This window comes from Malus sylvestris, chromosome 15 (genome assembly GCF_916048215.2).
Source record: "Malus sylvestris chromosome 15, drMalSylv7.2, whole genome shotgun sequence".
In the NCBI taxonomy this organism is placed as follows: Eukaryota; Viridiplantae; Streptophyta; class Magnoliopsida; order Rosales; family Rosaceae; genus Malus; species Malus sylvestris.
The window spans coordinates 23,981,929-23,995,055 of NC_062274.1; the positions used below are offsets into that span (position 1 = coordinate 23,981,929).

General features: G+C 39.7%; 1 protein-coding gene and 1 pseudogene across 1 annotated transcript in view; both read left to right on the forward strand.

The window, feature by feature from the left end:
- The first annotated feature begins 627 nt into the window (after nt 1-627).
- The window catches only part of LOC126604490 (probable disease resistance protein At5g66900), a 39,732-nt gene continuing 27,232 nt past the window's right edge, over nt 628-13,127 (forward strand). The window contains exons 1-5 of the mRNA XM_050271767.1: nt 628-976; nt 1,325-1,725; nt 1,989-2,350; nt 2,432-2,640; nt 2,795-3,573. Coding sequence (XP_050127724.1) covers nt 766-976; nt 1,325-1,725; nt 1,989-2,350; nt 2,432-2,640; nt 2,795-3,573 — 1,962 coding nt within the window. The 5' untranslated portion in view covers nt 628-765. The remainder of the gene's footprint in view (nt 977-1,324; nt 1,726-1,988; nt 2,351-2,431; nt 2,641-2,794; nt 3,574-13,127) is intronic.
- Nucleotides 6,452-7,317, forward strand: LOC126604493 (probable disease resistance protein At5g66890; annotated as a pseudogene).

Here is a 13,127-nt window from a genome sequence, read left to right on the forward strand (position 1 = left end):
TGTATATAAAGTGAGAATGCTGGGTAAAGCTTTCAAAATATCGTAGGATACTTCTATCAACTTAGAATTCTTTATCTTAATATCAAATAAGCTGTATATAATTATAAAGTGAAAGGCTAGATAAAACCTTCAAAATATCATTGAATACTTTTGTCAACTTAGAATTCTCGTCCCAATCTCAAATATACCGTATATAAAGCGAGAAGGCTAGGTAAAACTTTCAAAATATCATTGAATACCTCTATAAACTTGAAATTCTTTGAATTTAATTGAAAAAGGGAAAAACAGTAAAAAGGAACCCAGGTCCAAAGTAGCTGATGTGGCTGTAAAAATAATAAAAAATATCAGATATTTCAAATAATTTTTAGAATTTAAAATTAGGTTGGGTGCTCTCACCTCTTACGAAACTTTTCGAATTTAAAATTAATTAATGTTTCAATTTTTTTAATATTTTTAATATCGAAACAGGTGGCTGGTAATTCCGAAGAAAGTACTTGGAAGCACGGTAATTTCGAAACACGTGGCCTGTAGTAATTCCGTGTCTCGTCTCGCTTCTTGACTCGTTCGCTATATATGTGCCGAAACTCGAGTCGAAAACAAAAAACGCGCCTAACGTTCTCAGTTTCACAACGAACTAGATTATTTTACGTTCTCTCTGTAAATCCATTGGAATTTCTGTTGTTGTCACATCACCAACAACAGATTGCGTTGGTTTCTTTGAGGATTATCGAGACGGTGTTCTCTCGAATAGAAGAGAGTTTGAAGATGAACGATAATCAGCCTGATGAAATGGTTAAATGTTGGCCTGCGGTGCCTGAACCGCCATCGGTTACAGTGGGGTTGGATTTGCCGTTGAAGGAGTTGAAGATGAAGCTCCTTAAGGATGAAAAGGTGTCTATGCTTGTGCTGACTGCTGCTGGAGGATGCGGGAAAACCACCTTGGCAAAAATGTTTTGTCAAGATCAAGATGTCAAAGGTATGCTATTTGTGATTTCAACTTTTTTTGGTGAAGTTTAACTCCTAGTTAAAAATTAATACACCATGTAGAGGATTATGCGAGTAGAACTACGCGCTAGGGCCTACAAATTGTCCGCTAATCCCTCCAAACATACATACTAACCAAAATTTGTTAAAGAACATAAAACTACAAGTCTTGTAATGATATGAACTTGGTATGATTTTCTTTGTACTAGTGGTAAGTTAAGTTGATGCCCTCCTCTTAGAGTTAACAGGTCTTGTAATGAGCTCCTGTTTGATTACTTGATATGAGAATTGCAGACATATCTAGTCAACCTTTTATTTAACACCTTCTTTGTTTCGATAGATACATTCAAGAATAACATCTTCTTTCTCAATGTCTCGAAAAAGCCCAACTTGGACCTTATTGTACACCAACTATATCAACGGATGGGGTACGAGCTGCCTGCTTTCGAAAACGAAGTCATGGCAGCTAACTGGTTGCAACAATTTCTCAAGGAATCTGGACAAAATCCTCTACTGTTTGTCCTGGATGATGTTTGGTCAGGATCAGAGTCCCTTCTTGAGAAGTTTGACGAATTCAAGTTTTCAAATTACAAGATTTTGGTCACATCAAGATTTGCATTTCCAAGATTCGGTTCTCCTTATCATTTGGCACCATTGAATGATGAAGATGCAATGGCTCTTTTTCACTATTCGGCATCCTTGAAGGATAAGAGCTCTTCTTACGAAGATCTTTCGAGAAAGGTGATTTCTTAGTCCACAATACACACACACACAGAGACACACACATATATGTGGATATATATATGATTATTTATGCCTCAGAAGAGGGTAAAGAAATAACGTTTGAGCATCCACACACGTTAATGAACTGTGAAGGATGAAGTAAGAAGAGTGAAAGAGTAGACAGTTTACAATTTTATCAGCTTTATGAAACCATTTAGATGATTTTCAACAACTTAATCAAATAATAGTAATTGAATTCATTTTGGATAATCAAATTGCAGATTATCAAGCGCTGTAAGGGATGCCCACTTGCCATTGCATTGGTCGGGAGATCACTTTGCGGCCAGCCTATAGAAATTTGGCAGAAAAGAGTAGTGGAATGGTGCAAAGGTTCATCTGTTCTTGATTCTGACAAGGATTTGCTTGCTTGCCTCCAAAGCAGCTTAGATGCCCTGGATAAAGAAAAGGCTATCATCAAGGAATGTTTCCTCGATCTAGGTTCTTTTCCGGAGGACCAAAGAATTGCTGCTGCCGCCCTCATTGATATGTGGGCGGAGTTGTATGGTCTAGATGAAGAAATTCTGACCATTGCCAACCTTCATGAGCTCACCACCCGAAGTTTAGCTAATCTTGTTGTCACAAGGTATGCAGGCTGCTCATAATTTTTTCTATTTCATTATGTATGCCGAACAAATCATTAAAGAAATTAGTATTGATCATCCAGACATGAGGGGGAGACAGATGGCTATTACGCTGAACACTTTGTCACCCAGCACGACATGCTTAGAGAGTTGGCGATCCATCAGGCGAGTCAAGACCCAATAGAACATAGGAAACGACTATTTTTAAACATCTGTGGGAACAGACTTCCTAAGTGGTTGACAGAACAAAAGTATAAAGCGATCAAGGCTCGACTTTTATCTATCTCAACAGGTTCAATCAATCTCTCTTTAGTAAATACTTATACATGTGCGCTCGGGACACACGTGTGCACACACACACATGCTCATTCTTACTAAGACTTCAATCGGACCTCGACACATTTAAGTTCAACCCACGCTAACATCTTAAAGCTTATTGTTTGCAGATGGAGCCTTCTCAGCAAAATGGCCAAACATGCAAGTACCCGAAGCAGAGGTTCTAGTTCTGAATTTTGAAACGAAGAACTATGCCTTACCTGAGTTTGTGGAGAAAATGGATAAACTAAAGGTTCTAATACTAAATAATTACGGTTTGTTACCTGCTGAACTAGATAATTTTGAACTACTTGGTTCGCTATCAAATCTTAAGAGAATTAGATTAGAACGTATTTCAATTCCTCCCATAAGCAAGGTCCTTAAACAGTTGAAAAGCTTGCAGAAGATCTCTCTTTTCATGTGTGATATCGGCCAAGGTTTCGTCAAAATTTTAGATGCACTGCCAAATCTAGTGGAATTGAACATTGATTATTGCTATGATCTGGTGCAACTTCCTGCCAACCTTTGTGACCTTGTTCACCTTAAGAAGCTTAGCATCACCAACTGTCATAAGCTATCTGCCTTGCCTGCAGACATCGGAAAGCTAGTCAATCTTGAAGTGTTGAGGCTTAGGTCATGTGCAGATTTGTTAGAGTTGCCAGGCTCGATTAGGAACCTTAAAGTTTTGAAATTTCTCGACATATCTGATTGCTTTAGCGTAAAGGAGTTGCCAGAGGACATTGGTGCAATGTGCAGCATGGAAAAGATCAACGTGAGCCAGTGTTCAAAACTGAAAGAGCTGCCTGCTTCTGTTATGGATCTTGAGCAGTTGAACGAAGTGATATGCGACGAGGAGACGAAAACTTTATGGGAACCCTTCTTGCCAATTCTCACAAACATGCGCATTAAGGTGATCAAAGAAGATATCAACCTAAATTGGCTCAACAAGCTTCCACCCTAAGCCATGGTCCTTCCATCAATGAGTGTTGGTGCAATGTATGCATCGTGATTGTGCTTAATGTTATTTTTCCTTTGTAATTTACTTCTATTTTATGTTTTATGTGTTTTTAAATAAACTGGCAGCACTGTAAATTATTGTAAGGCCAAATTGAATAAATGATCCCTATGGTTATAAAGTATTCGAAAGATAGTTCATGTGCTAAAAAATCTCAGATTTAAACCCGTGTGGTGTACTCCGTTAGCAAATTTAGTCCAAAAGTGATTTTTTCGTTAACTATATGTTAATACATGGATAAAATTGTACTTTAACATGTGCACTCTTCCTCATCTCTCTGCTCTCTGCAACACACCCCCCACCAGTACCTCTTGAAGCAGGTTACTGAGACGCTGCTTCTTCACCTCAACCGGCAATAAATCATCAATCTCTTTCTCAATATCAAATATTGTCTCATCAACTGGTGCATCCATATAATTTCCCATGCTTGAAGCTGCCTGGATGGTTGATTCTTTTAATTCATTCAGTCCCTGCAATACAAAAGTGCTTCAATTAAAGCACGATGATCACCTGATAATTAATATCATCAAATCTTCTAAACTACGACCTTCTTGCCATTGCAAATCAAAACCATAGGTTTAATATATCAAAAAACTTGAAAATCAAAATATATATTCTTGTCATACTCAAGATGAGGCCTCCTGGTAAACCAAAGGCGTCTGCATTTGTCGATAGGCATCTTGCATATTTCCATACAGTAAGATAAAGAAAAGGTTTTGTGTGATTACCTGGTGTTTAAGAGTAGCTAAACTCTTTGTATGCATTGGAGACTGGGATGACTCCATTTGATGGAGGAATTCCAAGTAGACCACACATTAAAGTCTGCCATGAAAAAGCACCAATGATATAGAGGACTGGAACATTGAGCATGTCCTGTGAGAGGCTAGTCTTTCAAGCCTTTCAATTCTTGCTGTTCGTAGAAAGCAACGAAAGGCCAGTCTTGAAGCTTCCTGCCAATCTCAATGACGGCTTTCTTAGAATTGGTTTTGTGAAAATTCAAATTACAGAGAGAGCAGAGAAACGAGGAAGAGTGCACATGTTAAAGTACAATTTTATCCATGTATTAACAGATAGTTAATGGAAAAATCACTTTTGGGCTAAATTTGCTAACGGAGTACACCACATGAGTTCAAATCTGAGTTTTTTTAGCATATGGGCTATCTTCCGAATACCTTATGATCATAGGGATTATTTATCCGATTTGGCCTTATTGTAATTATTCACCATGGCTATTATTGTAAATAACATGTTTGCACTCCTCATTGTACAACTCTTTTATTGATTCTCTTTGATTTATCCAATCAATGGGTGTTTGTGCAATGTATGCTGGGATAAGTGCATGGAAAGAAAATAAGAGTTCAAAAATAACTACCCTTTGATTTATCCAATTAATGAGTGTTGGTGCAAAATGTATTAACTTTTGGTTGTTTCTCCATTCTCTCTCTTGCTGCACCTCTTTATCCCCCTTCAGTTAAAATATGACATAACATTACTATTTTATTTAAGGGTAATTCAAATTAGTAGATAAAATTTTGCAAACTAAGTGACATGGAAATTGATGATTGGAATATGACTTAAACGTAGATAAATGTGCTTAATCCTATTGGTAACATATCATTTAGTTTGTAAATTTTGTCCTCGTAACATTACTCATATAAATTATTTATTCAACAGCACAACATTTTTTTTACTATTTTATTTTCAACTATAAATGCTACAACACAAAATTTTAAAAGCAGTGCAATACCAAATCATATGCACTAGAAAATTCTGTATCTTCTCGCCTCCTAATAGCGCGTCAAATGTCTTTCCCGGCTCGTTCGTTTTCTTTGGGTGAAATTCATTGCTCTTCGTTAAGTTGTATATATGTGTGCTGAAACCAACAGACACCTTACATAACATTCTCACTTTCTCATCAAACTAAATTAACAAAGAGGATTAAGGGTTAGTTTGGGACTATTGTGTTTAAAAAAAAAAAAAACTAATATTGTTATGATTTAAGAATAATCAGCTGTAAAATAAAGGTGATGAGCGTTTGCTTAACTGAATTTTAAAAGTGCTGTGAATATGAAAAGCAACGCAAAAGTGTTTGGTAAAATTTAATGTAAAAGTGATATAATTGTATACAATGATAGATGGACATAGTAGTAGGAGTGGGGGCAACGACAGCAGTGGTGGTAATGGTGATGGTGGTTGTGGTGGAGTTGGTGGTTGCGGTGGAGCTGGTGGTGGTGCTAATAGTGGGATATGTTGGTTGAGGTGGAAAGGTAACATTGGTGGTATGGCGGTGGTAGTGGTGGCAGTTGCAGTTATGGTGGTGTCAGTGGTGGCGGCAATAATGGTGGTAATGATAGTTGTGGTTGTGATGGCGATGATGGCAGTTGCAGTAATGATGGTGGTGATGGTGTTGGCAATGATAGCATCGATGGTGGTAATAGTGGCGGTGGCAATGGCGGCGGCGGTAGTGATGGTGGTGACAATGATGGTAGTGATGACAGAGGTGAAGGTTGTGGTTATGGCGGCGGTGGTGGTGACAATAATGGTGGTTGTAATGGAGGAGATGGTGTAAGGTTAGTATTTGTAATGGTAGGTGATAGCGTTTATTTTATTCTCTAAGGAATGTGTTTGGAAGGTTAAACAATGTCATTTTAAAAAAAAAAATTAATGAAGGTATTACAACAATTGAAAATTATTATTATAGACACAATTCTACTTTTTTTTTTTATTAAAGCCGCTTTTAAAAGCAACTTACATGCTGCTTTTAAAAGATGCTATTTGGAGTCTCTTTGTTTTGGTAAATATGTCTGGCTCCAGTCGGAATGGGTGATTTCAGAACGACATTTGAAATGCTGTTTGATGCTGTAAAATCAGTGCAGGAGGAGAATAAAATGTTCCAGCACCTCTCCCGAGACATCAAGTTCGCACAGGACTCTGTACAACCACTCATCAAAGACATCGAAAAGTATAACTCGAAAGAGGGACCGCAAATTTTGCAATACAGATGGAGGAGGGAACAAGCTTTCAACAACTGTTACATAATCTCAGTGGCATTCCCGAATATAGAAGAAATGTATATCGACTATTGCAGTGATTTAATAGAGTTGCCCGCCGAGATTTGTGATCTTAGTAAACTAAAGAAGCTCAGTGTCACTAACTGTCATAAGATATCTGCCTTTACCTGAAGGGATTGGAAAGTCGGAAAATTTAGAAATGTTGAGGCTAAGATCCTGCACAAAACTGTCAAAGCTTCCAACCACGATGAAGAACCTTGGAAAGGTAAACTTTCTTGACATATCTATTTGCTTCAGCATCAAGATGTTGCCCAAAGACATAGGTGAAATGAGTAGTTTAAAGAAGATGAACATGAGACAATGCTCAAGGTTGCAAGAGCTGCCTCCATCAGTCATGGATCTTAAGCAGTTAAGGGAAGTTGTCTGTGATGAAGATACAAAATACTTATGGGAATCTTTCTCATTGTGTCTCAACAACGTAAGGATAATTGTGGCCAAAGAGAATATCAACCTAAATTGGATCCACAAGACTCAGTTCTAATACCTGTGTTTCCTTGATGAACGTTGCTCTTCAACCTCTCTTGACTTGTGTTTCATTGTCTTCCTATTTTAGGCTATTTCCCATCTCCTTTTTAGTTTGTTCGTGGCTAGAATTTCCGTTGGGGATGTTTCCTAGCGGACGAGCACACAGCTCACCAAGAGGTTGGCACCGGTTGATGCTTTCTGTTAGGCTTCTGCTCACTGGCGGGCTTGTCAGGCAAATCTTGTTGGGCAAGGCTTGTCGGGCAAGGCTGAAAGAGAAGGACATGGTTAACTTTGAAATGTGCCTTTGTAGGGCCTTAGGTGTAGGTCTTGAGGCTCACAATCAAGATTAACTTTTAGGTGTTCAGGCATGCCACTGCCATCTTTAGCATGATAGATGTAAAACAGATGTTGAGTTTTAATTGTATATATACCCGATAGGCTGTTTTAGTTATGAAAGGTGCCTTTGTAGGGCCTTAGGTGTAGGCCTTGAAGCTCTCAATCAATAACTAACCCAGTACTCGAACATATAATGTTTGTTTCATTGATTGCAGAAGTGTTATGACTATTATACTTCTAATTACCTGAGCCCGAAGAGCAGAATGAATCCAAATAGGTGCCTTTGTAGGGCCTTAGGTGTAGGCCTTGAGGCTTCCCATCAGAATTACTTCTATACTCAAACGTTCTACGATAATCATAATATAACAGAAATAAAACTAGGAAATAGGTCGATTACTTGCGCCCTAAGTAACTTCGGACTTCTTGTTATCAAAGTCTGTCGTGGATGGGTTAAGTCCACATAAGGTTCTTTTTTATGCCTTGAGACCAAAGACTTTTGAATGATCAATCTTACATGCCCGAGGGTTTAGAACTTAGATCTGATTTAAACTGTGACTACATATTCCAATCGGATTCAAGCACTGAGGAGTCTTTTAATCATCAACTTGCTAGAAATAACTTGGATACAAATGGAAGTATACAACATATTACTAGACTTATGAATGAAAAGACAAAAACAAAGAGGGTCGGGCAAGGTTTCACTTTGTCGGGCAAAGCTGGTCGTCTTGCAACTTCCTATCTTTGTGATTTATAGAGGGGTTTGAGAACTTGGAAAGAGGGATAAGGAGATGAGTTTACAGAAGGAAATCGATACTACAGTAAGATTTAGACAAAGTAGCAAAGCTTTTACAAAAGCTTTTGGTGAGGGTTGATCCCGAAATGGATGAAGGCTTGGGCTGACTACAGCTTCGTTGAAAGCAAATCTGGCTTGAGCAGAGTTTGTGCTTATATTTGTTTGGTTGTTTGAGTGTCCTCATCTCTGATTTTTCTTTCTTCTTTTATAGACAGTTTGGCTTGGCATCCAGTAGCTTTAATCTTGCCCGAATGCAGCTTGAAGGGCAATGACTCATCAGCTTTTTACTTGTATTGCTACTGTAAAGTGCTTTTGGGCTGATTAGCTGGCTGGTCTACACCACTTGGTCTCTAGGTAGGTGAACAAGTGGTTCAAATGATCTGCACCTAGTCGGGAAAAGGCCTTTTCTTCCTTCTGGGCTTTAGCTGGACTTCGGGCTTCTTTCCTCCTAGTCATTCTTTTGGACCGACTCCCTTTTGAGCCCAAAGTTCAAGTTTTAACCCAAACAGTGCCCCCTTCAATTAATATTCAGGCTGGAATTCCAGGCGCCAATATTGATTGAATAGCCGCATGCATGTATACCTCATCTCGGAACTTGTGTTTTCTAAACGGGACGAATGCAATCTTGCATCTCTTGCTCTTCTCATGACCTTTGAGCTATCCTCTGAGGTTTCTATAAATTCAGGCTCGAAATTGCTCCTGTCCAGCCAACAGATCCTCTTCAGCCTTCTCTTTTATCTCCCTTAACTGGAAAATGGGTTCCTCCGAATTCAATTTGGGTTTCCTAAAACTCCCTTTTCATGAGAAAAAGGATTTTCATCAAATGTCTACTATCTTCAACACCTTTGGTCAAACACCCCGTTATCTCCAACACCTTTGGTCAGACGGTCTCCTTCTGATAGTTTACCCTCATGCTCGTTGCTTTTATAAGTCGGGCTTCACCATCATACCTGGTGACGGTTCGCATTGAGGGTCCTCTACCAGGCTCATCTTGGCCGCACAACCCGATCACCTGATCGGGTTCTATCCATGAAGATAACAGAAAACTGGTTGAGACACCACTGCATCCAAAAGGAACCATACATAGTGCACTGAGGCAGAATATGATGTAAATTTCACCAATTTGTCGAAATGAATAAAACATTATTTTATCAACTTTTTATCTTTCTGTCTTCTTGAATGGTTGATGAACAAACACTGTACTTTGACATCTCGAAGCCTGCTTTATCTTGCATCCTCTTCAATATAACAGTCTCTAACATCCCATAATGTAGGACATTACCTTTTTAAGAATTTGACATTAATGGGATGTCTCTGCCAATTTCCTTCGAGGTCCGCCAAGTAATATCCTCCCTTGTCTAATACTCGACTAATCATGAAAGGACCTTCCCATGTCGGGCTCCATTTTCCAAAGCCCCTAAGTTGAGCCCCTAGAGGGAGGACTGTCTTCCACACTAAATCTCCTTCATTGAAAGACTTTATCTTTACCTTTTTGTTATAAGCTCGGGCAATAGCTCTTTTTCCTTCTTGAATCTGGTTCAAGGCTTCAATTCGGGCTACATCTAAGTCTTCAATCCCTTGGCACATGGCTTCGATGTACTCCTCACTATGTAACCCAAACTGATTTTGAATTCTGACAGAACTTTCATTGATCTATATGGGAAACACTGCATCTTGCCCGAAAGTTAAAGCATAAGGAGTTGTCCCTATTCCTGCCCTCTTAGAGGTTCGGTATGCCCACAGAGTATTCCCCAACTTTTCATGCCACTTTTCCGGACTATCTGTCACCATTATTTTGATAATGTTTACCAAAATCTTGTTGCTGAATTTTGCCTAGCCATTTGACTGTGGGTAGTAAGGACTGGACTGGATCATTTTTATTTTGTATTTGCTTGCAAACTCTTCAACTACTTTTGAGATAAAAGATGGCCCACGATCTGTTACTATAGTTTCGGGCACCCCAAATCTGTGCAGAATCTTGGTCTCAATAAAATTCTTGACTGCAGCTAAGGGTATGGATTTTACGGCCGAGGCCTCTACCCATTTGGTAAAGTAATCCGTTGCTACAATTATGAAAGTATCCCCCTTGCTAGAAGCTAGATAAATCTGCCCAACGAAGTCCATTGCCTATCCTCTGAAGGGCCAAGGCTTGACTACTGGATTTAAAGGTACTGAAGGCACATGTTGTAGTGGTCTATGTCTTTGACATTCTTCACACCCTCGGGAATAGGACTTGCAATCTTTTTCCATGTCGGGCCAGAAATACCCATACCTTCTAAGCAACCACCTCATCTTCGTTCCAGCTTGATGTGCCCCGTATATTCCTTCATGTACCTCGACCATCACTCTCATAGATTCCTCTTGGCCTAAGCATTTCAATAGTAACTCGTCTGGAGTTTTCCTTAACAGGTTCTTTGCCCATAAGACATACTTGGTTGCTTGCTGTATATTATTCTTGCTTGTGGGTGAAGAAGGATCCTTTAAATGATGAATGATAGGCGACCTCCAATCTTCTATCTCAGTTTCTAGAACCATTACATCCAGACAAAATCCTCTTTCTAGGATAGAAGGAATGTTTCTTCTTTGAATCTCGACATCTACCCCATATTTTCTTTCCTGTATTGGCACGCCTGAGGCTAATTGCGCCATCTCGTTGGCCGCTAGGTTGGATCCCCTGGGAACATGATTAACTGATATCTCAAAATCCCAATAACTCAACAATTGCATGGCCGCCAAGTAATACCCTGCCATGGTGATATGTCTGCACTTGAAATCCCCATTTAGCTGGTTTATTACTCTCTGAATCACCAAACACCTTTACCTCTACTGCCCCCAGATCTATCAAGATTTCCAAACCAATTATTAAGGCTTCATACTCTGCCCGATTATTGGTGTTCCCTTGGTAATCTAGGAGGAACGAGTAATAATGATAAACCCCTTAAGGGTTCACAATGACAATCCCAGCTCCAGAGGCATTCTGAGTGTAAGAACCATCAAAATAAAGCTTCCAAGGAGTAATCCAGAGGCCAGTCACTCTTTTTATCTCTTGCTGGACCCACTCCTTTTTACCCGAGATATCTTTGCTTGGCGGGATCCAAACGCTAGTAACTTCCAAGGTCCCCGAGATATTGATTATCTCATCTTGAGACTCTTGATGCTCCACCAAGAAGTCGGCAATTGCTTGGCCTTTGACTGCCCTTTGGGGTACATACTGAAAGCTGAATTCTGATAATGCTAGAATCCACTTCCCAATTCTTCCCGTCAACATTGGTTTTGACAACATATACTTTATCACATCTATCTTGGTAATGATGTGCACGTGACAAGGTAACATGTAATGCCTTAGCTTACTGGCAGTGAAATATAGAGCTAGGCACAATCTTTCCACTGGGGAGTATCTTGTTTCTACCTCGTTTAGAATTCTACTGAGGTAGTACACCGCCTGCTCTTTCCCACCTTCATTGTTTTGAGTTAGCAAACTTCCGATTGATTTTTCTGAAGCTGAGATATATAGCTTTAAGGGTTTTCCCCTTTGAGGTGGTACCAACACTGGTAGAGAAGTCAAATAGGCTTTGATACTGTCAAAAGCCCTTTGGTGTGGTGGTCCCCACTCGAAATCTTCTTTATCTTTCAGTCTCAGCATAAGAGTCAGTGGTTGGATCTTACCCGCTAAATTGGCAATGAATCTCCTTAAGAAATTAATTTTGCCTAGCAGCCTCTGAAGTTGTACTTTATTGGTGGGTGAAGGCGACTCCATTATTGCCCGAGATTTGTTTTTGTCGACTTCTACTCCTCTTTAGGTCAGCCATGGGCATGGGATATTCATCTTTTGGTGTGGCGCCATTAATATTTCTGTAATCAACACAACATCGCACTGCTTTTGTTATGGCTTTTAAAACGGGTACAATGTTGGCTAACCACTCTACATACTTAGCTGGTCTAATAAATCTAGCTTTTACTAGTCTTTTAATTTCTTCTTTGACCTTCTCTTCTATCTCATTTGACATCCTTCGTGGTGCTTGCTTAACAGGTTTATACCCCTCCTTGATGCGCATTCTGTGTTCCAGCAAGGTTGAATCCAAACCTGGCATCTTAGTGTAATGCCAAGCAAAACAATCTTTAAATTCTTGTAAAAGACAGATAATCTTCGCCCGATCATTAGTTTCTAACAAGCCACTGATTTGTATAGGTCTTGGATCTTTTTCTGTCCCCAAATCAATGACTTCCAAAGGATCCTGAACCTCTGGTGGTGGTTTGTCTGGTTCTGCGCACAAAAATTCAACTAACTCCAGGCTTTTGGGCAAGTTGTCTGGCCCATCCAAGTCATATATGCACTCAGCCATTCGTATGGCCATATCCAATTCTTCTCCGTAAAGCTCTTCTCTGCTTCTATCCTGATTGGTCGGAGTTCCTAGCTGCAATTCCTGCTCTTCTTTGTCTAAGAGCTCCCTTTCTTGCTTTCTTCCTTTCCCATACACCAACAGTCTTTTGATCAGGGACATGACTGCCATTACTTGATCCTTCCTATTTTGTTCTGTCATTGATGATGTAGGGGTGTTGAGACGATACAAGGTCTATCCCACTATTCTCTAGTAATGAGCATTCCTTGTTCTAAAAGCTTTTGGGCCGTCACCTTGGTAAGGCGACCGTTCTCATCTGCTCCTGAACATTTCAGAATTCCTACGTTGGGATTATAGAAACTCGCCTCCGCAACATTGGTTGTGGGGAGAAATGGCCGTGATTCGGCCTCCACCATTTCCCAAAAGCCTAGTCCCTATGTCCCT